Source organism: Protopterus annectens, chromosome 6.part0 (genome assembly GCF_019279795.1).
Source record: "Protopterus annectens isolate FY-2018-M chromosome 6.part0, PAN1.0, whole genome shotgun sequence".
NCBI lineage: Eukaryota > Metazoa > Chordata > Ceratodontiformes > Protopteridae > Protopterus > Protopterus annectens.
In genome coordinates this window covers 614,622,741-614,648,069 of record NC_056737.1, presented here as the reverse complement: position 1 = coordinate 614,648,069, position 25,329 = coordinate 614,622,741, and the positions used below count along the sequence as shown (strand labels likewise).

General features: G+C 44.0%; 1 protein-coding gene across 1 annotated transcript in view; it reads left to right on the top strand.

Moving 5' to 3' along the window:
• NEMF (nuclear export mediator factor) overlaps positions 1-25,329 on the top strand; it is a 1,922,187-nt gene that overhangs the window by 814,218 nt on the left and 1,082,640 nt on the right. Inside the window, exon 16 of the mRNA XM_044074284.1 lies at positions 5,362-5,450. Coding sequence (XP_043930219.1) covers positions 5,362-5,450 — 89 coding nt within the window. The remainder of the gene's footprint in view (positions 1-5,361; positions 5,451-25,329) is intronic.

Below are 25,329 nucleotides of genomic sequence, written 5' to 3'. Positions count from 1 at the left end.
TATTCTACAAAAGAGCCTTACAGAAACAAATGCTTGGTGCCAGAGCCATGGGCTCAAGCTTAATGCCAAGAAATGTATAGTTATCCCCTTTGAGAAAAAACATGTATCCATGAATTACCACATAAGTGGCAGTACACTAAACACCGAAAGTGTAACGAGAGACCTAGGGACACAGGTGGACAGTGGTCTCCCCTTCGATAACCACATCGCCACAACAGTCAGGATATCCTTCTATGTGGCACACCTCAACACTAAGGGCTTTTCATCCAGAAAAAAGGAGGTCATTGTCCCACTGTACTCATCCCTCTTTAAACCCGTTGTAGAGAACAACGCCCTATTTGTTATGTACCTCACAAGACATTTACAACAGCTGGAAAGGCTGCAGAAATACCTCACTAAAAGAATCACAGGCCTAAAGCAGATGCCCAATGATGACCGTCTAAAAAAACTCCAGCTGTACTCTGTGGTATGTCGTCTACTCACAGGCGATCTCTGCTTAACATACAAGGCCATGTCAAACCCTGAGCTGTTGGACATACTCCACTTAAGGAAATCCTAATCCCTCAGAGCCACACACTCCAGGGATCTAAACCTTGTCATTACAATAAACAAAACATGCTGGAGGGATAGGTTCCTGACTCAGAGACTCCCCATACTCTGGAATAGACTGCCCATACATGTCCAGCAGAGAGCCTCCTTGGCCCTCTTCAAAAGGAACTTTGACGATTGGATGGGAGATAGGAAATTCACCCCTGGGATCATGTCAGTCACCCTGCTAGACAGGAGTCCAGGGAAGTAAATATTGTGGGAAAAAATATCCAGGGAATTGTTACGGCTAGGCTTGTATAGGCCCTAGGGCCAATAGCCTAGTACCAACCTATGAACCTGTAGATTGATTTCTTGCTGTAGGCTGTATTAACTCTAGTAGATAACAGCAGTGATGTTGATGATAATGGTAATAATCACAATAAGAAACATTGATCTAGTATATCTTCTAAAAACAATTAAAAAAATACTTGACATGTGTCTTAGTATGGATAAACTTAATTGTAGGTTAACTAACTCCTGTGAATGTAGCTGTTGATTTGGACAATTGTTCCTATCATGAATGTTAAGCCTCATTATTTGAAGCTGTACATAGTTTTGTGTGTTTTAAGCTAATAGGTTGTGGGGTTTTCTGGGTGTGTGATTGTTTTTTTTTTGTTTGAGGATTTTCATTAAAACAAGAAATCTTGTAAAATGTGACATAAGTTCATATGGAGATGACAAGAAACAATGGTATAAAGGATCAACATGCCAAACATTAGTGAGTACATGTTTCACAAAAGCTGGAAATAGACATTTAGAAAGTTGTCCTATATAATAGATGGGAATAATAACGTATCATAATGGCTACACTAAGCATATTATTTTGGAACATGAATGGCATCACAGATACAAACAGAAAGGTAAGAGTATTGAATTATATTAAAAATGCAAAGTTCTAATAGCAATGCTGCAAGAGGCACATTTGGGAAGAATTGAGCATGTGAATTTGATAAAGAAAGGATTTGAGGATGTTTATTCAGCAGAATACCAGGGACTCACTGGCATGTTTTTATATTCCTCCTAAAACTACTATTATGAAGCCTAAGAAATTTGGGGTAGAAATAATCAGTTTTCAGCAGGGAATAATGTTACTTACAGTTGGGGACTAGAACTTGATTTGCAACAGTGAGGCTGTATCTGGGGAACCTAAAAGGGAAAATATAACAAAAGAAAGCAGGTTTCTGAAGAAATTTATGAAAATATTTAGTATAGAGGATGTAAATTTGGTAGCAGGAACTTGGAGAGAATTTACATATTATTCTCCAAGGTACAATAATTGGGCTAGAAAAACAGAAGTTATATTTCACAGGAACAGGTACATTTAATTGAAATCTTCGACACATCCAGTAACTATTTCAGGTCATCCGGTTATGACTTAGATAAACATGCAGAATAATGAGATGCAAATAAGCCATTAGCAATTCCCCACCAACCTGTTTAAAAGAGAGAAATTTAAAGAATGGGTAGTGGAAATTATTCAAGAGTTTTTTAGGGAAGGATAGACCCATTGCAAATGGGTGTAACTAAGGAAATTATTTTTTAAGCTGGTGTACAGGATCTGAATTGCCTAGACATGGTAAGTTTAATTCTGGTGGATGCCAAAAAAGCAGGTAGACAGTGGAAATAAAAGTCTACACCAACTGTATTTGAAGTACTGAATATTGTAAATGAGGTAAAAGAACTGGAAATGGGATCTTTAGAAAAGGGTTGGAGCAAACTACATAGAAAAAATAAGAAGTTGTGGGAACAACACATGCAGAATAATGTTTTGGAGGAGGGAGTGAGGCATAAGGGAAGGCAGGAATTGATCAATGTATGTAGTGGATTGACGACAGTTGTATAAAAGAATACATGTATGTGGTGTGTAATGTTTGTAACTGTGTACATGTCAAAATGGTTTGTCTTTTTACATAAATGTACATTTATCTATGTCTTAAGTTATAATTAATAAAGGTGTTAAAAAAGAAAGAAAAAGTACTTGTGAAATAATTTTCTCTCAAAATTAGGCATAATCCTGCCTTCATTACTTAGCAAAAAGAAAAAAAAAAGACCATCTAATTAATTTGCTTCTCTGCATTTCCTCCCTGTGTTCTTGTGGAATTTCTTCCAGGTACTAAAGTTTTTTTCATACCTTCCAAAGACACGCGGCAGGTTAATTGTTAACTCTTAGTAAACTTAGTGGATGGTGGTGACTGTTCACTGGGTTACTGTAGGAGTTTGCTTTGACTTGTGAGCAGCATGGATGGGTAGTCATATCCATCAATCCATCCATAACCTCTTTTTCCCCATTTTCGCAAATGATGTCAGGGTGTCACTTCAACAGTGACGGTCAAGGTTTACACCATCGGGTGGCAAGCCCTGCCTCAACTGTTCTTTCCACAGTGATTTACAAAAGGCATATCTGAAAGGAAATAAAATAGAAAAGATGGTAATCATTTGAAATGTGGAGACCTTCTTTAACAAGTACTGTAATGCTGTGACTAAATGGATGAAAAAAAGGACTTCTACTACATCAGGGAGAGCCATTTTCTCAGAATATTCTCTTTTCTCCATGGCATGATGACCTCAGAATTAGTATATGTGAGGACTTGAAGTTTAATGGAAAAGAGCAATGTTTCATATTTGCTGTTCTACTGCATTTTTGGTGTTCTTTTCTCAGCATTTCATCACTCAGAGCTACAAGCCCTGAAATTTCATTCGGGACCCAGAAAAGATGGGCACACTGTCTGATAAAAATTAGTAATGCAGCCCAAAATTATTTTCTTAAGAGCTTTTAACATACATATGGCATATAGATTAACTGGCTAGACAAATTATGCATTTGCTCTCTCTTTTAGGTGCAACACACGTCCCTGTCATACTATTGGTATACCTTGTAGTACATACATCCATGATAAGTTTCTTAATCACTAAACAGGTAGTATTAATCTTTAGAATTCTCTAGTTCTTATGTAAGGATAATTCTTTATACATCCTCAGGTAAAATGCTTATTCTTTCAAACTATCGTGTATCAGGTGCAATACTGAAAAGTGATGTCTGCCTTCCTTTTGAATTTTATTGTTTCTGTCTTTTTATTTTCCACCTTTGTTGAGTTCATTTAGGCCTCATGAATTAAGTACCTTCTTATGCAAAGGTATTTTATTATCCAGTGAATATATCCTCAGAGGGAATGTTCATTCTTTCAAACTTTTGTGCATCAGCTGCAGCACAAAAAATAATCTCTGCTTTCTTTTAAATCATCCTGTTACTCTTTCAACAGTTCTGTTAATCTAGTATAGAGCACGTGTTACAGGTACCCTTTGAACAACATAATGAGCCTACCCACTCTTGCCATACTAGAATTAATGAAGAAAAGTCTTTGGTTGGTCAACTTAACAGGATAGCACTTGCACACAGAGATGTTATACCATTATACCAGTGTAAGTTTTACAGTTATTTGATGTTATTCAGACTTAAGTTGGTCCAGTGAAAGGTATCACATAATCTCAGGGTTCCAATGTTTCCTCTTAACATAGTCACACAGACTTACAGATTATCAAATACAGTTATGTTACCTTTACACATGCATAAAATAATGTGTGTGTGTGTGTGCCAACAACCCTTTTTTCCCATTTTTGCTTATGGGATCGGGGTGTCACTTCAACAGTGACAATCATCTAGAGCCAAGGTTTATACCGCTGGGTGACTAGCCCTGCCCCCTGCCGTAGTAGTTCTTTCGCACCACACACTAGCATGCACACTGAAACCTATGGCCAATTTAGAGTGTCCATTCCACCTACTGCATATCTTTGGAATGTGGGAGGAGATCTGAGCATGTGGAGGAAACCAACGTGAACAGAGGAAGGACATGCAGACTCCACACAGAGGGCACCCCAGCTGAGACCTGAGCCAGAGAACATCTTTCTGTGAAGTAACAACACTATCTGCTACACACACACACACACACACACACACACACACACGCACACACGCACACACACACACACGCACACACGCACACGCACACACACGCACACGCACACACGCACACACACACACATACACACACATACACATACATATATGTATACAAATACACACACACACACACACATACACATATGTATGCATATATGTATATGTATTTATCTGTCCTTTGTTGGCCATGATAGTTATTCTAGGCTAGTGGCCTTTCTTCGTGGGAAACCAAGGTGTTATTCTCATTACTAGGAAAAATTACCAAGGTGTTATTCTCATTACTAGGAAAAATTTGGCCAGGGTATAAGGGACCTTACCCTACTCTTTTTGATTGGTACATAAAGGATCTTCTATATCTACCCGAGCTACCACTGACTGAAGCAAATTGGCTCTTAGTTTAGCATCTCATCTTAAGGATGGAACAGTCAGTATTGCAACCCTCACCGTCAGCTCCCAATGCTGCACTGCAGTGTCAGCAGTTTGAAAATTAATCCAATCACCTGCAGTGGTTTCAGCACCAAAGGTGAGTGCGCTACCTGCTGAGTTACTGACTCTGATGAAAAAAAGAAAATTCTACTTCCTCAATGTTTGAAGGTGAAACTGGTGAGCAAAGAAACTACATACTGTGTTCTAAGTCCGTGTGTGATGCTGAATGGAATGAATGGAATGAAATAGAGAGAATGAAACAAAAATTAAGCTCACCAAAAAGATCTCTTTACAGATTATCTGATGTTTTAATAAAATGTTTGTTGTTTTGGTTAGTACCACTCATAACAGCACTTTCATATCTATTTTTTCATTGTTGTATATTATAGGCATTTAAGTCAGCAGAAAAGAAAACAAAGCAAACACTGAAAGAGGTCCAGACCATCACCAATATACAGAAAGCAAGAAAAGTGTATTGGTAAATATGTTTTTCTGTTTTATTGCCATATTATACTTTTGTTTAAATTACATCTGATTTGATGCATCTGCATACTTTCCTTGTGTGTCCCATTTCAGTGTGGGCTTACATTAGCCTCCTCAAAGGTGTTAGATTTAAATGCAGGCTGAAGTCAGCTCAGCACATAAAAATGTCTCCAGCCTCTCTACTACTTCTCCCATTATTCACAGTGCTCCTGTTTCTTGCTCGATCTCCTTTGCTGCTCATAAGCCTACAATGGGAATGACCCCAGGCTCCTTAACTTGTGATTGCATCAATTCAGGTCTTTATTCCTTATGCAGTTTTTTTATCCTTTTGAGAGTTAGGATAATGTGATCACCTTTCAGGTCAGACCCACCATTTTTCCTTGTTCTATTGGCAGTGCTATCATTAAATTCTTTGTTGATCCAATCTTGTCTTTTCCATCCATCTCAAGTAGTGGGGTCTATCTGATCCACATGAATCCAAGTCTGACACTTCTTACAAAAGTTTAGACTCCAAGGTTCAGGCATCTGCCATTCCCGCAATGCACCACCACGCTGTCAACCGTTCAGATGTTCATCGTGTTACCCTGCTGCAGTCATCACACTTGGGTTATCCTGCCGTATGGCGGTCCCGCAGTTGGCCCGAATTCCAAAGTCTTGGTCCAGCGTCAGTTGCTGTCGCTTCTTCCCTGACGTCAGTGCACCAGGGGTATATAAGAGGCATCCAACGCCATTTTCTTCAGTCTTTCTTGCTGCGCGGTGCCCGAAGCAGAAGCAGTTCGCAAGTGCCGTTGGAGCAACCAACTACCGGCGTGCATAAAAAATGTAAGGATAAAGACAGGCAGCCTAGATCCAAGCCAGACTCCGAGGCCTCGGCTGGGCTGGTTGCCGGTTCTCCGGTTTTCAGTGAGGCGCCTACGCGGCCCCTGGCTACCACAGAATTGGAACCCCAGACCGCTTCGGATTCTCTAGCAGAGAGTTCTAGGCCAACGCAGCCATTTTCTTTAGGCCCCACCGACGACATTGCAGAAGGAGAAGCCGGTGCTATAGAAACACCTTCGGTTTCAGAAGGTGTCTTCAGACTGACTACTCTCACCATAACATCTTATGCTAAGCTTAAGACTCCTCTAAAGCCAAAAAAGACTGCACTTCAGTCTCCAGTTCAAGGCCCCATGCATAAGAAACAGATGCTTAAAATGGCTGAAGATTTTATTTCTTTAATCAGGGGTTCCCAAACCCCCCCCCGACAAAAGGCCTAGACAAGAGGAGGATTATGCCATCTCTGATCAAGTGTCTATTTCCTCAGGCTCCTCTGAGGAGCAGGGTTACTCCTTTCCCCCTTATGAAGATTCTGATGCTGAAGATTCCATTCCCTCAGCTTCTCCCCCTGAAGACTATTCCTTTGGGGAAACCTTACATACCATGAGGGAACATTTCCACTGGGAAGGTCAGGACTACTCCGACTCAAAGAAAAGGCTCTGAGAGTTTCTTTTACTCCCCCAGCACAGACCACTTGCTATCCCCCCAGTTTTAGACATTGTGGATGATGTTTCTTAGAATCTAGTCTAAATCCATATTCTCTGCCTCCTGCTCCAGCCAAACCAGATAGATACTATAGAGTGCCTGACTCACACAAATTCCTTTACAAAAGCCCTGCTGCTGATCCAGAGACAATCTCCCGGGGTCCCAAAGGAGCTAAGGCTTCTATGGCTAAAAATCCTGTACCCTCTGAAAGGGACTCCAGAACACTAGATAGGTGGGGGAAGAAGGTGTACATGGCTAAAAATCCTGTACCCTCTGAAAGGGACTCCAGAACACTAGATAGGTGGGGGAAGAAGGTTTACACCTCAGCTACTCTAGCTATGAGAGCACTAAATTGTCAATTTCACATGCTTAAATACCAGCAATTCCTAATGTCTCAAATAAAACAAAAGATGAGCACACTCCGTCAACAGTCTGAGTTCAAAGAAATGCAGGATCTGTTGCATGCAGCTGAGCAGGTGGGCAAACATACTTTACAATGTGGATTTGATTCCTTGGAAGCTTCCTGTAGAGCAGCTGTTACTGGGTCTGTTATACGTAGACATGCTTGGTTAAAGGAACAAACTCTGCCTGATCATGTTAAAGCAAAGTTACTAGATGCACCCTTACAGCAGGATGCCTTATTTGGGGTTAAAGCAGAAGAGGTTTTAAAGAAAATGGAGGATAAGGCAAAATCTATGCAGACGGTCAAAGATTTCTTACAGGTACAGCGCCCATGCTTCAGCAGAAATTGGCCAACAAAAAATTGGTCCTTTCCAGCTTCTGACAGACCACAGAGGGGTGAATACAGGCGCCCAAGGGTCAGAGGACAAGCACAAATCCCTTACAAACCTCGACAATGGGGCACTGTAACACAGAAGGGAGGAGAAGACAGGTCCCAAACTACTAGAAGGCAAACACAATGACTTAAACCTCAAACTGCCAAGCAAAACTCTCTTGGCAGCTCCCTTGGGAGGAAAATTAGCACTTTTTGCAGACAACTGGCGCATTGTCACAAAGGACAAATGGGTCCTAGACATTATCTCACAAGGATACAGATTCCATTTCCACACCTTGCCAAGGATAAAAGGAATGCCAAACCTGCCACAAAATCAATGGACAGAGGCACAAAAACAAATTGCAGCTCTCATGGACATGAGATCCATTCAACTGGTACCTACACAGGAGCAAGGCCAAGGATTTTACTCAAGGCTCTTTCTAGTCCCCAGAAAGGACAATGCTTGGAGACCCATTCTGGACCTTTCAATTATAAACACCTTCTTGCAAGTACCCAAATTCAGGATGCTAACACTACAGCAGCTTCTTCCCATGTTGGGCAAGAAAGCTTGGCTAGTAACGTTGGACCTCAAGGAGGCATACCTGCATGTCCCTATCAGACAAAATTGCAGAAGATACCTCTGTTTCATTGCAGGTTCAACCCATTACCAATTCTCTGCACTGCACTTTGGCTTATCTACTGCACCCAGGGTCTTCACAAAATGCCTGGCACCAGTAATTGCATACTGCAGACAAAGAGGAATTCAAATATACCCATACCTAGACAACTGCCTCATCCAAGCAGAAAGCAAGGACATTCTCTTACAACATTTGGCTTTTGTAAAACACCTTCTAAGTTGCCTAGGGTACACAGTAAACGAAAAGAAATCAAAACTAGTGCCCTCACAAAATATGACATTCCTGGGTGCCAGCTTGAAAACAACGGCCCAGATGGCTTATCTGACGCCAGACAAACAACTACAACTAACTCAATACTTCAAAACAATGGCAACAAAGACCCAACTCCCTGCAAGAAAAATTGTGCAGGCCTTGGGCTTCATGGCATCTTGCATACTACTAATACCATTTGCAAAACTGCTTATGAGGAAATTACAATGGTACCTAAAAAGCGTATGGACACAACACAGCCACAGCTTGGAAACAATGATACCTCTCATTCCCTGCCTTCAACAGGAGTTTCTATGGTGGTCACAGGCATGTCACCTCAGCAAGGGTCAGCCTTTCACCTTACCTCCAGCCAGGCAAGCTATAACAAAAGATGCATCGGACTACGCCTGGGGGGCACACATGGCAGGACGGTGCGTTCAAGGCATATGGACTGCAGATCAAAGGAACCTGCACATCAATCAAAAAGAAATGCTAGCTGTACAGAATGCCCTGACAGCCTTCAAGGACCTCTTACATCCAGGACAGCTTACAATAAGGACAGACAACACCACAGTAATGTGGTACATAAACAAGGGGGTACACACTCCTACCCTCTATGCAGGCAAGCAATGACCTTGTGGAACACAGCACTGGCTTACCAAGTTCAATTACAAGCTCAGTTCCTGCCAGGAAAAAAGAACACATTGGCAGACGACCTAAGCAGAAACATCATGGATCCCCATGAGTGGAAACTGGATCTACAAGTATTTGCAATGATAACTCAAAAATGGGGGCACCCAGACATACACCTGTTTGCCAGCCCCCAAAAGTGTCAGCTAACAAAATTTTGTACAAGGACATTTCACCATCAAGCTTGGAAAGTGGACGCACTCTCATTCATTTGGAAAATGCTGACAGTTTATGCCTTCCCTCCATTGCCCCTTCTCAAAAAGGTGCTGCTGAAAGTCAGGATGGAGAGACCCCGAATTATACTCATTGCCCCAGTCTGGCCACGCCATCACTGGTACCCACTATTAAGGAATATGGCTCAGGGCCCACCATGGATTTTACCACAAATTACTCATCTGCTCACACAGCAAGACAGTCAGATTCTACACAGCCAGCTCAAAACCTTAAATTTGGCTGCATGGCAAATCCCCTAAGCAACCAGCCAGCTCCTCTTTCACAAGCTGTTATGGATGTTATTCTGGAAGCCAGGAGGCCCAGCACCAGGAAAGCCTACTCAGACAAATGGAAAAGGTTTTGCACCTGGAACCAAGCTAAAGGCCAAAATACCCTTCAGCCTGACATAGCTCAGATTCTACAATATTTAACTGAGATGTTACACAAAGGGCTTTCTTTTTCATCTATTAAAATCCATGCCTCAGCTATTTCAGCTCACTACAACACGGATCCTCGCTTATTTTTACATCCACTTCTAAGGCAGTTTCTCAGAGGGGCCAAAAACATTAGGCCTCCCAGGAGAGCACTAACACCAACTTGGGACCTCAATTTTGTTCTGGAAAAACTTACGCTACCTCCTTTTAAACCAGCTTTCTCAGCTGACTTAAAGTTTATATCATGGAAGACTGCCCTACTGCTAGCAATTACTTCAGCCAGAAGAGTCTCAGAGCTTCAGGCACTAATGGCGGTAGAGCCTTTTCTCATTTTTCATCAGTACAGAGTTTCTCTACGAACTAACCCCTCCTTTATGCCTAAGGTGGTATCCAGTGTGGCTCCAAATCAAACCATCCATTTACCCACCTTCTTTCCAAATCCACAGAACAAAGGAGAAAGACTCCTGCATTCCTTGGACATTCACAGGCAGCTACATTACTACTTGGATAAAACTAAGGTTTTCAGAAAATCTGACCAGCTTTTTGTATCCTGTGCTACAGCATCACAAGGAAAGGCTATCTCAAAACAGACCATTTCCAAATGGATAGGACATTGCATACGTTTTTGCTACACCTACCATGGAAAACCAGTTCCTGCTAGCATAAGGCCCCACTCTACCAGGGCAGCAGCTACATCTACAGCCTTCCTCAGGGGGGTACCAACCAAGGATATTCTGGAAGCTGCAACTTGGAGTTCAGTACACACCTTCACCAAACACTATCACTTATCTCTTTACTCTAAGACTATAGCTGGCTTCGCCACTGCAGTTTTGCAGGGCCTACTAGCCTCCTCTAACCCTGTCTGACTCCACCTCCCATCCTTAGCTTTGGGATTCTACCCAAGTGTGATGACTGCAGCAGGGTAACATGATGAACATAGTACAGTTTTGTACCTACCATAAATGTAGATGTTCGAGTGTATACCCTACTGCAGTCCCTCCCTCCATCCCCTCTGACCTAACTAAGCCTTTCAATACCTTACAATCTGATACAACCTTTGTGGTGTATTTGCTTATAGCTGGAGGAATGTTTTGTTTGTGCTAAACTTTTATTATTGGTACTATCTACTGACCACCTTTTGGGGGGGCACCTGACATCTGGGGCAAGAAAAACTGAAGAAAATGGCGTTGGATGCCTCTTATATACCCCTGGCGCACTGACGTCAGGGAAGAAGCGACAGCAACCGACGCCAGACCAAGACTTTGGAATTCGGGCCGACTGCGGGACCACATGACGGCAGGATAACCCAAGTGTGATGACTGCAGCAGGGTATACACTCGAACATCTACATTTATGGTAGGTACAAAACTGTACTTTCTCATTTGCTGCTTTACAAGCAAGACATGGTCTTTTTGGCCTTGTGTTCTTTGAGAGTTAGAGTAGTTCAAGTAAGTGCTTTTTCGCCTTTTTTGGTCAAATAGGCAGATTTCTTGTGTACATTGTGCTGTTGCCCTGGTGTCAAAACTGTGGAGTCCAAGAAGGTGCTGGAATCCCTGTTCGCCACCATGCAGTCCATATCAAATATGTCCATACACATTCTGTCTAATGCTGCAGATGGCACATCTAGGACAACAGACACCAGCATCACTCTTCACTGCCTTTCCTGGTTGCATAAATGTGACTTTGTGGAGAATTTCAAGGCATCCTCCTTGAATGTCCCCTTTGATGGGTCCACACTTTTTGGGCCTAAGGCTTAAAGCGACTCTTACCAGGAGTGAGCAGAAGGACAAGACTCTTTCTGCAGCTGGGATTCATTTCTCCACCCCTCAAAGGACCTTCTCTCACAGCTAGAAGAATTTAAAACATCTGTGGTTCTGCAAGTCCCAAGGTTGTGCCTCAGACACTCTGGGAGACGGAGCCCCCCAGGGCAGAGGGGGGAATGCTAATGGAAAGTCTGCAAAATCAAGAGTTTCATAGTCCATTTACCAACAAACCCTTTTAGCATTCTTAAATGCTTTCCCAACTGTCCTACTCTGGAGGCAGTCAGGGATGCCTATTTCTGAACCCCTCAACCCTGGGCAGCAGTCACTGAAAATTTGGGGCAGCTGAAAATAATTTCTAGAGGCCACTTTTCTCTTCCTTCCCAGTCTGTGATTAAAGTCCCTTCCAGATGTTCCCACCCACTCAGCAAAAGACAAAAGCTCTATAGATTTCACATCTGTTAAACGAGTCATCCAAGAGGTCACACCAGCCCAGAGAGGATCTGTACTCTGAGGTTCTTTTTAGTTCCAAAGAAAAAACGGGGACCCCAGGCCATTCTTGGACTTCCAACAGATTGAACACCTTTGTGAAACAGATGAATTCCAGTTGGTCACAGGGCAGTCCATCTTGCCTGTGCTGAGAAAGGAAAATTAGATATGCTTAGTAGAATTCCAAGACGCCTGCTGTCATATCAAAATATCCAAGCAGTCAAGGAAGTTCCTATGCTTCCGGCTGTGAGTCAGTAATTATCAATTCCATGCAGTGCCTTTTGATCTCCTCACAGTCCCCCAGGTGTTCACAAGTGCAAGGTAGTGGTAGTTGCATAATTCTGGTTGCAGGGGTTCCAATTGTTCCCTTATCAAGATGGGTGGCTCATCTTAGCCACCTTGAATGACTCCTGTATCTTAGCCAGAGACTCATTACTCTGCCTGTGCTTTTCCCTAGGGATTGCTGTCAACTGGAAAATGTGCTCTGAAGCCAGTTGAGGCGATAGAATCTGTAGGGTACCACCTAGACACATTTCATATAGCAATGCTGCCATTGTCCAAACTATCATAACTACAGCTGCAAGCTTCTCAGGTGTTGCTACACCAATGCCCCCCAGCCCACTTGCTTCTCCTCCTTCTTGGATCTATAGCAGCATCTATCATCCTTGTCCCTCAGATGAGATTTTATATGAGGGTCCTCAAGTGGACTGTCTCAGTACAGTGGCCCATTCTTCATGAACTGATGGATTAACCTGTCCAGCTCACCCCAGTTTGTAGAAGCCATGTTCACTGGTGGATATCCTCCTCTATAGTTCCTTTAAGTCAGCCGTTTGTGTTTCCATCTTAACTAGCCTCAGTGGCTATGGGGGGGGGGGGGCATTTTGAAGGGAGAGAGGTCCAGGGAACCTGGTCCCAGACTTGAGGTCAAGCTTTACATCAAAATTCTGGAGAAGTAGGTGGTCCCCCAGCATTGCAGGCCTCTCAGACTTGCCTCCCCAGGGGTTTGATCATAATCCAGATGTAAAATATGTCATTCGTCTGTTATATCAGCAGGTAAGGTGGAATCCATTCCTGTTTTCTGTGTCTGGAAGTCATGAGGGCTTGGCAGTGGGCAATGTCTTCCCAGCATTTCCTTCTTGCAATGCATAGTCTGTGGAAGGCCAGTATTGTAGTGGACAGACAGAGCATATCCATCCTTCTGCCCTACGAGTGGTCTGTCAACCCATGAGTGGTATCACATATTTTCATCCACTGAGACCAGCCTTGCTGTGACCAGTTTTCAGTCCCGTCTAACTTCCAAGTGGAGCAGATTTTTTGCTCTGAAGAAGGAAAGCACCACGGGGGACACTCTGATCCATACTTGGCCTCCAGGACTCCTTTATACTTATTCTTCTACTGCACTAATAACCAAATTTCTTCAGAAAGTGGCCTGCTGCAAAGCAAATGTTGTCCTCATCACCCCCTATTGGCCTTATCAAGTCTGTTTCCCCTCGCTTTGCCTTCCTTGGGTCCTGGATCCAAGTCTGGAGCTGATAATCTCACCTATCCTGTAAGCCTCAACTGGACATGAAATCCCTGAACCTGACTGCTTGGTTTCTCGACTTTCAGTGATGGCCAGAAGTTCAGGGCTTGTCCTCAAATGTAGTTCACATTCTTGTTTTCTCTCCAAGACCCTCTACTAGAAAAGTTTACAGAAATAAGTGGAAAAGGTTTTCGATTTGGGCTTGCTCCAAGGGACTAGATTCTTTCTTGGCTCCATTTCCCTCTGCCTTAGATTTTTAGTAGGTCTTTTTCATTCAGGAGGCAGTTAGTCCACGATTAAGGTCCAGTTGTCTGCTATTTCTAATTTTCATGTGGGCAAACACTATAATCCTATTGCCTTCCTGAGGCTATTGAAAGCTTTTTTTGACAGGGGCCTTTTTGTTATGTCTATCTTTGAGAGATCCAGTACCTCCTTTGGACATTACCATGTTGCTTCAAGGCCTCAGTCTTCCCCCTTTTTCAGCTTGGTAATACAGCTGATTTGAAGTGTGTGTCTTAGGAAACACCTTTCTTAGTGATCGTTAACATCCGGCAGGAGGATTTTTGAGTTGCAAGGACTGCTGTGCAAGCTTCCATATCTAATCTTTCACAAAGACAGATTTCCCTCACAACTAACTCAGATTTCTTTTCCCAGGTGGCTTATATTTTCACCATATCTTTGCATATTTTCTTTCCTAGTTATGCAAGCAAAAGTGAATACAGCTGCACTGTCTGGATGTTAACAGTCAGTTATGCTTTTATTTACATTACAAAAAAGACCTTCAAAAGCGTGCCCGGCTTTTGAGCACCTTTTCCAGTCTAAGTTGGGTTCCAGGGTCTCTAAGTTTATTCTGTGTAGGTGGCTTTCTGAATGTTTAATTTTTATGTACAAGTCCAAAGGACTGCCTTTACCCTCCAACCAAAAGGTTGATTCCACTGGAGCAGTGGCTGCTTCTCAGCTTTCTTTAACTGTCCGTATTGACGATATCTGAGCAGCTGCAACATGGTCTATAGTTCATACCTTTATTTCTTATTATAAGCTAGATCAAGAGCTGCTTTTGGTTCCATAATTCTCCAGCATTCTGCAGAAGATTCTTCTGTAGTGCCTCCCAGGTTTCATGTAGTTGGAGATTCTGTCCCATTAGTTGAGGTGGATAGAAAAGATAACATTAGATACAAAAGTTATGTACTTACCATAATACTAGATCTGTGTTGTGTTCTTCCATCAGCCTCAACAGTCCTTCCCACCGTCTCCCTGACAAACTGTCAGCTTTTTGTTTTGGACTGCATTGGTTTTATCTGGGGCCTTGTTCTTCAGCAATCTACTGATGTACACCTTTTTATAGAGGGTATGTGATTTAGGCACTATAATGTCTTGGCTGTGAGTAAGGCAAACTCAATCTGAAGGGTTGACAAGGGTGGTAGTGCATTACAAGAAGGGTACGAGCTTGAACCTTGGACCTAAAGTATTGTAAGAAGTGCCATTCTCGGGTCCATGCACATCTGCTAGACTACTGTAGTTGATGGACAAAAGATGACAATATGGATCTAGTGTTATGATAAGTCAATGACTTTCATTTTTTACATGTGGTTCTACTCATCCTTAGGTTATAGTTTCTATTCCATGCCTTTTCACCTGCTTCCTTCCAAACTGAAAACTATTTTTAGACTTAGGTGTGTGTGTGTGTGTGTGTGTGTGTGTGTGTGTGTGTGTGTGTGTGTGTGTGTGTGTGTATCAAATAAGTAAGAAGGCTGAGACTGTGATGCCCCTGCACTAGCCCAGTAATAAAGGAGCCTCAATTCTCACCATTGACAGCAGTAGGGACCGTACACATTGGGAGGATGACAAGTACTTACAATAAAGTGCAATTTCCCTTAAGAGACGCACAAATCACAGTCAGTCTGGGACTGGTTTCTCCCTCTTTCTCCAGATCCCCAATAAGACTCCCCACTGGCACAGCTGTAGGGCTGAGATCTCAGCTGAGTGGCCAAACCAAGATCTCTAGTACCCTCTCTGTCCAACCAGTGCTTCATGTCCCTGCCCAAGTAGCTGACACACACACTCTTTGAGATTTGAAGTACACACACACACACACACACACACACACACACACACCCTGAGAAAGGCTGGCACAGGGTTACTAGCTATGCCCCCTTCTGCCCAGATGATAAGGTAGTTCCAGTTGCCACCAGCCACTCTTATCCGTTACTTTAAGGCCCTTAGCAAAGGGTGTCCAATCCTACTGTGTAATGTTACTATTAATCCAAAGGTTATCTGACCAAGAGCAAGGCTGTTTAGGAGTGGCCTGTACGGTGTCACCAAATAGGTATGCAAGTACCCCAAGAGCTTAATATCTCTAAACAGACCAGACACAATTGAAAGGTTTAAATATGTTTAATAATAAATAATAAAAGAACAAGACACTACTCAGTAAGTAATTAGTTACATCAGAGTTCAAAATCACAGGAAATATTTAAAGCAACATTGCAGGAGAGTCTCAAATAAATAAAGAAAACATCTAAGATATACTTTACTATATTCCTATTTGAATCTAAAAGAGTTACTATGCCCTAAAAACTTACTTACAGCAAGGCAAGTACAAAAGGTGATGAGTGGATGTTTCTGGCTGCTGTTATTAGGTCAAAGACAAAATACAAAATGCACGGTCTCTCTCAGAGAGTTCTTAAATTAATATCTCAAATATTACTACTGGTTTAGCTTGGATGACATCACTTTTTGTCACATGACTTCTGTTCCCAGACTAAACCCCCACAGATGCAGCTGTAGTGTCTAGCATCTATCTGTGAAAATACATAGCCTTCAGATGTTTGCAGTTGCTAGAAGATATAAAACAAAAAAACACTTACAAAACAATGCAGAAGACACCCTAGTTCTAGACATCCTGTCTCCTTGCTGCATTGAAACTAACTTTTATAGCACAATCATAAAACAATTTAATTTCAACTTATTTTCTTGAAGTTTTGCAAGTTAACCCTCTGTGTTCTAGTTTCCACTGTTAAAACATATACATTTACAAATGTACAATAGTTTATATACATTTCTGTTCTAAGCCAACAGGGCATGCTGTGGTAGCATTTTAGCTCAGTCCATAACAAACAGTTGTAGCACAGGTATCTTACATGAAGCATGTTGGCATTCACAAATGACACATAACCACTTACAAAATTCCAGGTAGCCAGGCTGGTAGTATTTCCCTTTGTCAGAGAGACCATAAGATCGAAGTTGTGAACCGCACAGAGTGAAACAGTATATTTCCCGTTTTCCTCGCTGTAGTGCGATCTCAAAGTTGGTAATTAGCAGGGAGTGGGGGGGGGGGGCACAGGGGGGGGCATGCCCCCCTGCAAAAACATACAAAAAATATTTTTTAATTTAAGTTTTAAAGTTTCAAAACTTCAATCTGTGGTCTCAACAATAAGAAAGTCAACGTTTTGAAAGTTCAAAATTTAGAAGTAGACTTGTGTAAGGTTATCCCTTGATTAGTCTGAGTTAACAACTATGTCTGTGTTAGCATTTGAGCAGCACAGGACACTCTATGGATTTCAAGATGCCTGAGAAGTTTAACTTTAAAATTATACCGCAGGCCTGCCAATTTCAGGGCATCATCAATTTAGATTGTTAGCACTTAAAATCTGCATGCAGTGCTTTTGCTTTTATTGATAAAAGGAGCCTCAGGTAGTAGCATAATATATTAGATCTGAAATAGTTTACTTAATTTGGTCTTCAACCTCTATGTTACAGATCTGTATTGAATCTGAGCTGGCAACTTTTACTAGCATCAGCTCCGAACTCCAAACTCCTCCCCTTACCCATAATACACCTCCACTCTCTTCCATCCCCAGGTCTCATTTGCCACGAATTGCTTCAGCATCGTGTCTTCTGTGCTCCAACTAGTCAGTGGGTTTAAAGCCTTTTGTGAGTAAACTTTTTTCTAAATTTCAGTTAGTGTTAGTATATGTCCCCTTTCTCCTCCCCTCACTTGGTGCATTGAGTGTTAGTGTTTTTTTAGGTTAGTTAGTGTAGTTTGTTCTTGTGGTGTAGGTAGTAGCTTCCCCTCCTGCTTCAGTGTTTTCTGTAGACGAGTGTGGTGAGTGGGTGTGTGTGTGTTTGTTAATTAGAAAGAACTTGCCTGTCTTTTTTTCTAAGGCTATCTTTCTAGTATTTAGGATGGCTGAAAAGCTTGTTTTCAAGCGTTGCACAGTGTGTGGCCATAAGTTATCACCAGCGGATGGCCACACTCCGTGTGTTTTGTGCTTGGGCGTGGCCCACCTGAGTGTGGATAGTAGTATTTGTGCAGGCTTCAATCTCCACACCCTAAAGGATAGGAAGGCTAAGTTGGCCCTCAAAGGTCTTCTTCCTCCTTCCGACTCTGTTTCCTCATTTCCAGCTTCGGTTACAGCAGCAGCTGTGGCCGCCTCTCCCTCCTCTCTTCCTCTGGCTTCTCCTCCCTCCCAGGCTGGGACTCAACCTCTTGCTGTGGTAGCAGAGCAGAAGAAAGGTAGAGAGAGGGAGAGAGAGTCGAAGACAAGGGAAAAGAGGAAGAGGTCACTGGACCTCGCTTCTCCGAGTAAGACACCATGGATCCATGACTCCCCTCCGGTCCGATCTCCAAAGTTCTCCCTGGAGCCGGAGGAGACATGTCCAGCTTTTCAGGCCCCATTGCCCCGACCCACTAGGTTGAAGTCCGTGGCCTCGTCACGGTCCACCCGCTCCTTGTCAGATATGGATCTGGATAAGATGATGAGGCAATTTATCTGTACACAGATCCAGATGGGGGTCTTGCCAACCCCCCCTCCCTCTGGAGGGGGAGCAAGCTTCCTTTCTTTCAACTCATTTCTCCTTCTCCAATCCTACCTTCGGGTTCGGAGCTCGCTTCCTTTCTTTCAACCCATTTCTCCTTCTCCAATCCGACCTTCGGGTTCTGAGTACTCGTATCTGAGGTTGGTTTTGGTCAGGGGGTCGGCGCAGATGGTACCTGCTTCCTCGACGCCGACAGCTGCTTAGAGCATTTTGGATCTGACCAGCTTGGATCCAAGCCGCTCTCGGAGCCGGAGCTTGGGTGTCTGATCCAAGAGAGTGGAACCTTTTTCATTGGCTCTGACTTTTTCGGGCCTGGTTCTCTCCCTTGAAGGTCCGTCCACCTCTGGCCCGGCTCCGATTCTCTCGTTGGACCAGTGGAGACCAACCTCCTTATTGGTTTCCCAGGAGGTTTGATCTCCTTTGGCATTTGACGTGGTAGAAAGGGTTCTCTCCATCAGATCTAGACACCTGACCATCTCCTTGGACTCCTCCCAGACCCCCTCAGCTCTGTCTACAATCCCCATTGTTTTAGCAGAGGGACAGCCCATGCGCGAAGAGCCCCAGATGGTTCCCTCAAGGAACAAATGTCTTGCAGGCGCCCCCCCCTCCCCGGAGAGCCCACCAGAGATGTGCCTTGCAAGCATATGTTTAAGAGAAGGCACTTGGACCCCCCCCCCCGAGCCGGACTTAATGATTGAGAGGGTTCACCAAGGCCACCTCTTGAGGGTGTCTCCTTTGGAGACATCATGGAGATCCTCTGCCAGTGGGAGGGGGGGGGGTTGGTCTGCACCCAAACCTTCTTCTGATGAGTCTGTGTTCCTGGAGGCTTTCGGCACGGGCCCATCTACTTCCTGGGTGTCCCTCCCATGGATCCTTTGGTGGATTTGGTCACCTCCCCGGCATGGAAGAAACCGGACACCATGGAACCTATCCCTAAGCAACCTGACAAAATCTTAAGCCCCCCCCCCCCCATAGATAGGCCATCTTGGAATAAGGGCTCTCCCATGGATGCCATGGTGGTAGCAGCAGCCACTAAGAAGGAACTTGCTCAGGAGAGTTCCTCGGTCCACCCTCCTGACCGAGAGTCACTGAGGGACTACCTAGGGAATCGGGTGTATGCTTCAGCTACCTTTTTGATTAGGGCACTGAACTACTTGGCCCATGTCACCAGACACCAACGCTACTTAGTAAAGGAGCTGGAGGAGTCTCCCCCCCCAAGACCATTTCGCAGGAGGACAAGGCTTCGTTCTAAGCGAGGATGGCCACTTTAAAAGTAGTATCTAACACATCCATGTGACTCCTCTCCCATGCTATGGAAGGAGCGGCTAGGGTGGCTGGGTCCGGTGTGTCCATGAGGTGTAATGACTGGCTCAGGTTATGTCAATTTTCTGAACCCTTCAAGGCGTCGTTTGCCAATGCCTCTTATGACAGCTCTACAATCTTCGGTAAGACCATCAAGGAGACATTAGTCCAGAGTGAAGACGATGGGTAGACACTGCCTGCCTTTGGGATCTGCTTCTCTAACCCTCGAAGGTCCTTTTCCCAGAACCAGAGAGGGCAAAAGAAGATGTGGTTCTGGAAGTCACAGTATTCTCGGGACACTCAGGGCTCTTCTTCGCCCAGAGGCAGAGGGGGACAGAATGGACACTGGCCCAGAGGCAGAGGGGGTCCACGGAACATCAGGTCTCGAGAACCTTTCTCTGACAGACCTGGGCAGCAGCCCTGAGGGGTTGCCCGACTGCTGTACTCTGGAGGCAGTCAGGAGATGATTGTCCTTGCACCCAGAGGCATGGGAGTCCATAATAGTGGACTGCTGGGTGCTTCAAATCATATCCAGAGGATACTCTATCCCATTCGTATGTTCCCCCATATCTCCCGGACACCTCTCGGACTTACCACCCACACAGAGGGTGGCAGCAGCGCAGGAAATTTCCAAACTGCTAGAAAAACGAGCCATCGAAACCGTCCCCCCAGATCAGTCCGCATCAGGCTTCTACTCCAGGTTCTTTTTGGTGCCAAAGAAAACTGGGGAATTAAGGCCCATTGTGGACCTCTCTACCCTGAACCTGTCAGTTACCAAAGAGAAGTTCCGGATGGTCACGTTACAGTCCATCATGCCGTACCTGCAAGAGAGCGACTGGATGTGCTTGTTCGACCTCCAGAATGCTTACTATCACATAAAATGCACAGAAGCTCCAGAAGGTTCCTCCGCTTCCAGCTAGGAGTTGATCATTACCAATTTTGAGCCCTACCCTTTGGTCTCACCACAGCCCCCAGGGTGTTTACTAAAGTAATGGCAGTGGTAGCGGTTCACCTGAGGCTTCAGGTCTATTCATACCTGGACGATTGGCTCCTCACTGCTCCCACCAGGCATCTACTTTCCCAAACCAGGGATTATTTCCTGACTCTTGCCCTTTGTTTGGGGATCACAATCAATGCATCCAAATCTCTCCTAGATCCTGTACAGGTGATAGACTACATTGGTGCCAGGATAGATCATCTTCAGTGCAAAATATTACTGACCTCAAAACCTGAGGATGCATTTCTCCCTGATCTACCGTTCTCATCTTCCAATGGTGGAATCAGTGTTGAGGGCCCTAGGTTCGATGACGGCGACCATAAATCTTCTCCAGTGTACTCGGTTACACATGAGAATTCTACAGTGGACTCTAGTTGTACATTGGTCCCTGTTGGAACTGCCATTGACATATCCAGTTCAACTCAGTCAAGCCTGTCGGTCGTCCCTCATATGGTGAATGAGCTCTCTGGATATTTTGGAAGGACGACCCTTTGTTCCAGCCCCAGCCCAAACCAGAGTGACCACGGATACCTCCCAACTCGGGGGGGGGGGGGGCATTGTTCAGGCAGAACAGTCCAAGGCCTGTGGTCCCCCAAAGAGGCCAGCTTGCATATAAATGTCCTAGAGATGAGGGCAGTCCTTCTAGCGTTGCAGGCCCTTCATGCCTTTCTTTCTCTGGGGACGATTGCTATTCAGTCAGACAACATGTCAGTGGTCTGGTGTATCAACAAACAGGGAGGGACCAGATCGCAAGGCCATGAAAGTGTGGGAATGGGCGATCTCCACCGGTCGCTTTCTCATCACATGCTGGGATGGTCCAACATCCTAGTGGACAGGCTAAGTTGGACCATTCTGATGCCTTTCGAGTGGTCTCTGAATCTGTCAGTAGCGGAACAGATCTTCAGCGAGTGGGGTCAACCTTGCTGCAATCTCTTTGCATCTCCTTCCAACGTGAAGTACAGCAAGTTTTTTGCTCTGAACCCCCTGCCGTGGGAGTCCTCCCAGAGACACTCTAGTTCATGCTTGGCCTCCCTGTCTTCTGTATGCTTACCCGCCAGTACCTCTCATTCCGAGGTTTCTACAGAAAACTCGTCGACTGGGGAGCAAAGTGATTCTCATTGCCCCATTCTGTTCTCGCCAGGTATGGTTTCCCTTCATTTGGTCTCACCTTCTGGCTCCACCTTGGATCCTGGATCCCATTCAGGATTTAATTTCACACCCTTCGGGGGTGCCTCATCCAAGTCTGGATAGCCTGAAGCTCACAGCTTGGCTGCTCCAGTCCCATGATTGCTAGGACTCCTGGACTATCCTCTTCAGTTATATCTATACTGGTAGCTGCTCATAAGCCTTCGACCAGGAAGATTTATCACAGCAAGTGGAAACGTTTTTCCTTTTGGTCTTCTCAAAGGAGTTTAGATCTTTTCACGGCTCCTATTTCCACCATTGTCGATTTTCTAGCTGATCTTTTTCAGCACGGAGCTAGTTCTTCTACTGTCAAAGTTCAGTTGGCTGCCATCTCTCACTTTCATGTGGGCGAGAATTCTTCTTCTTTAGTCTCCTCCAGACTGTGTAAGGCCTTTATCAAAGGCATCTTTTTGTTATGCCCCCCGGTCAAAGATCCTGTTCCCCCGTGGGACCTTACTATGGTTCTTCAAGCGTTGGTCGCTCAGCCTTTCAAACCTGCCGCAACTGCAGATCTGAAATTTTTATCTTGGAAGACAGCTTTTCTGGTGGCTATTACCTCTGCAAAAAGGGTTTCAGAATTACAGGCCTTGTCCATCAAAATTTTTTACATGATTTTTCACAAAGATAGGGTTTCTCTTTGAACCAATCCATCCTTTCTTCCTACGGTAGCATCACCAGACAATACAAATCAGACCATCAATTTGCCTGTGTTTTTCCCTAATTTTACTAACAAGATGGAATACAAATTCCACATGTTGGATGTTCATAGACAGTTACAATTCTATTTACACAGGACAAAAAATTTCCATAAATCTGATCAATTTTTTTGTATCCTTCTATAAACCCTTTTTGGGGAAACCTATCTCCAAGGTCACTATAGCTAGATGGATTTCTTCATGCATCCTACAGGTCTATAAGGACAGAGGCATGTCTCCTCCAGGTCAGGTGAAAGCTCATTCCATTAAGTCCATGGCTACGTCTGCAGCTTTTTGGTCTAGAGTGTCTTTGGATGATATTTGTTCTGCAGCTACTTGGTCCTCATCTCGTACATTTATTTCTCATTACAAATTGGATTTGACTTCCAGATGGAGAGCATCCTTTGGTTCCACGGTGCTCCAGAATATCCTGCCATGAGGGCCTCTCAGGAGTTTTAGTAGCAGGGGACACTGTCCCACAGGTTGAAGACCAAATGAAGTAAACTACTTCAGATAAAGAAGTTATGTTGTTGTTGTTGTCTTTCGGCTTTTCCCGGTTAGGGGTCGCCACAGCGGAACTCCGGTCCGCTAATAATTGACAGTAGATTTTTACGAACACCGAAGTGCCAGCTCGACGTTCAACCTTCAACGAAGGCACGCCCATTTACGCATGTCTTTCGAACGCCCACCCAACCGTGGGGAGGACATGCAGACTCCACACAGAAGGCACTCCCCCGCACTCCAGCCGAGAATCGAACGGGAGAACCTCTTTCTGTGAGGCAACAACGCTACCACTGCACCACCACGGAAGTCAGATAAAGAAGTTATGTACTCGCCATAATGTTCCATCTGAGTAGTTGTACTTCATTTGTCTTCAACCGTCCCTCCCTCCTTCCCCCAGACCTTGGCGCATGATCAGCCTATGGGCTGCAGTATAGGTCACAAGTAAATCTTTCAGGTCGGGTTCTCAGTATAAGGTCAGTAAACTTGATCTGGGGATGGAAGGCAGTGGAGGTGTATTTATGGGTAAGGGGAGGAGTTTGGAGCTCAGAGCCGATGCTAGTAAAAGTTGCCGGCTCGGGTTGAAGACAAATGAAGTACAACTACTCAGATGGAACGTTATGGTGAGTACATAACTTCTTTTTTTTTAAAGGTCGTCTTCTTGTTTAGGACTGGTGATGACATTGATGAATCCTTTTCCTCCCAACATCCCAAGAAACTATATTCAGAATTTCAGAAACCTATTTCCAAGGACAAGGGGGTCAAAAGAAAAGAAGATTAAGCTCAAGTCTGATTTTGTTTGCCTCTTGTTACTAAGATACCAAGACATAGAAGATACTGAATTTGGTACTCTGTGTAGAAGTCCATAGTCCTGACCTTGCTTACTTTTGTTAAAGAAAGGCCATACTTTTTAGGCAACTTAGTGTTTCTTCACCTATGAAGGTTGAATTAAGTAGATTTGCTTGCTTGCTGTAGGCCTCACTCTGCGAGACACATCAGTTGTTCTAGGTCCATTTCTTCTCATAAAACAATGGATTTCATTTATGGTAAAATTACAGTGACTGTCCTATAGGCGAATGTGAAAGTGAATGTGATTCACCCCCCCCCCCCAAATATCTAGAGCAGACATGGATTCTGCTTGTTTCTCTATAGCTACTTTTCCTTACTTACTGCTACAGTTTCAGTGCTGATTTAATGGTGCCAATGTTTTTGGACCTGAAGTGAGAGAAAGAGAGAGACAGGCACTATAGAAGGGTAAGAGAGAAATGCAAGACTCTCATTGCTGTAGGAGTTCATTTTGAGACACCGCAATGTACCATTCTGAATTGGTAGAATAGTCCCTGAAAGAAACTATTTCAAGTGGACCTGTCAGCAACAGAGATCCCAGCTATGTGAAAAGAGCCAGCAAGGCCATTGGGCTTTCCAGAACAAGCTCCCACCCTGTAACAGAAATAATAAGCAGAATAAGGGATTTCATGGCTACACATCCAGGGGCAGCAGCAGGAGAGTGTCTGAAGGCTTGGCCAGCTGTCCCACTCTGGAGATGTTGAGGAGTCAACTATCCTAGTACTCGGCCTTTCTGCATGGGTGACTACCATACAGATATATTGAGACTATAATACCCAGAGGCTGCAGAATTCCATTCCACACCCACCACAACTGCATTCCCTCTTAGTACCTGATGTTTCAGTCCATCATTAGAGCTTAACACAAAGAGAAGGGTCTCCAAATACATCCTAAAAAGGGCCTTCCCTGAGTTTCCACCAGACTAGAAAGTCTCTGAATTTTACTTAAGTTTATTTTTGAAGCCAAAAAAGATGAAACTCAGACAATTTCTCAGTGTCAATAATCTAAATGAAGATGTTCTGGATAGTTTTGGAGGAAACAATGTTTTCCTTGCTTGTCAAGAGTAGACCTTCAAAATGCTTGCTTGCACATAAAGATAGCCAAGGAGGCTCTTACGCATCTTTGATGGAAACAACCATTACCAGTTTTTGGCTACATCATTTGGTCTTACAACAGCCCTTAAGGTGTTTGCCAAATTTTTGGGAATGGTTGCATTGTACCAAAGACTAGGTGGTTTCT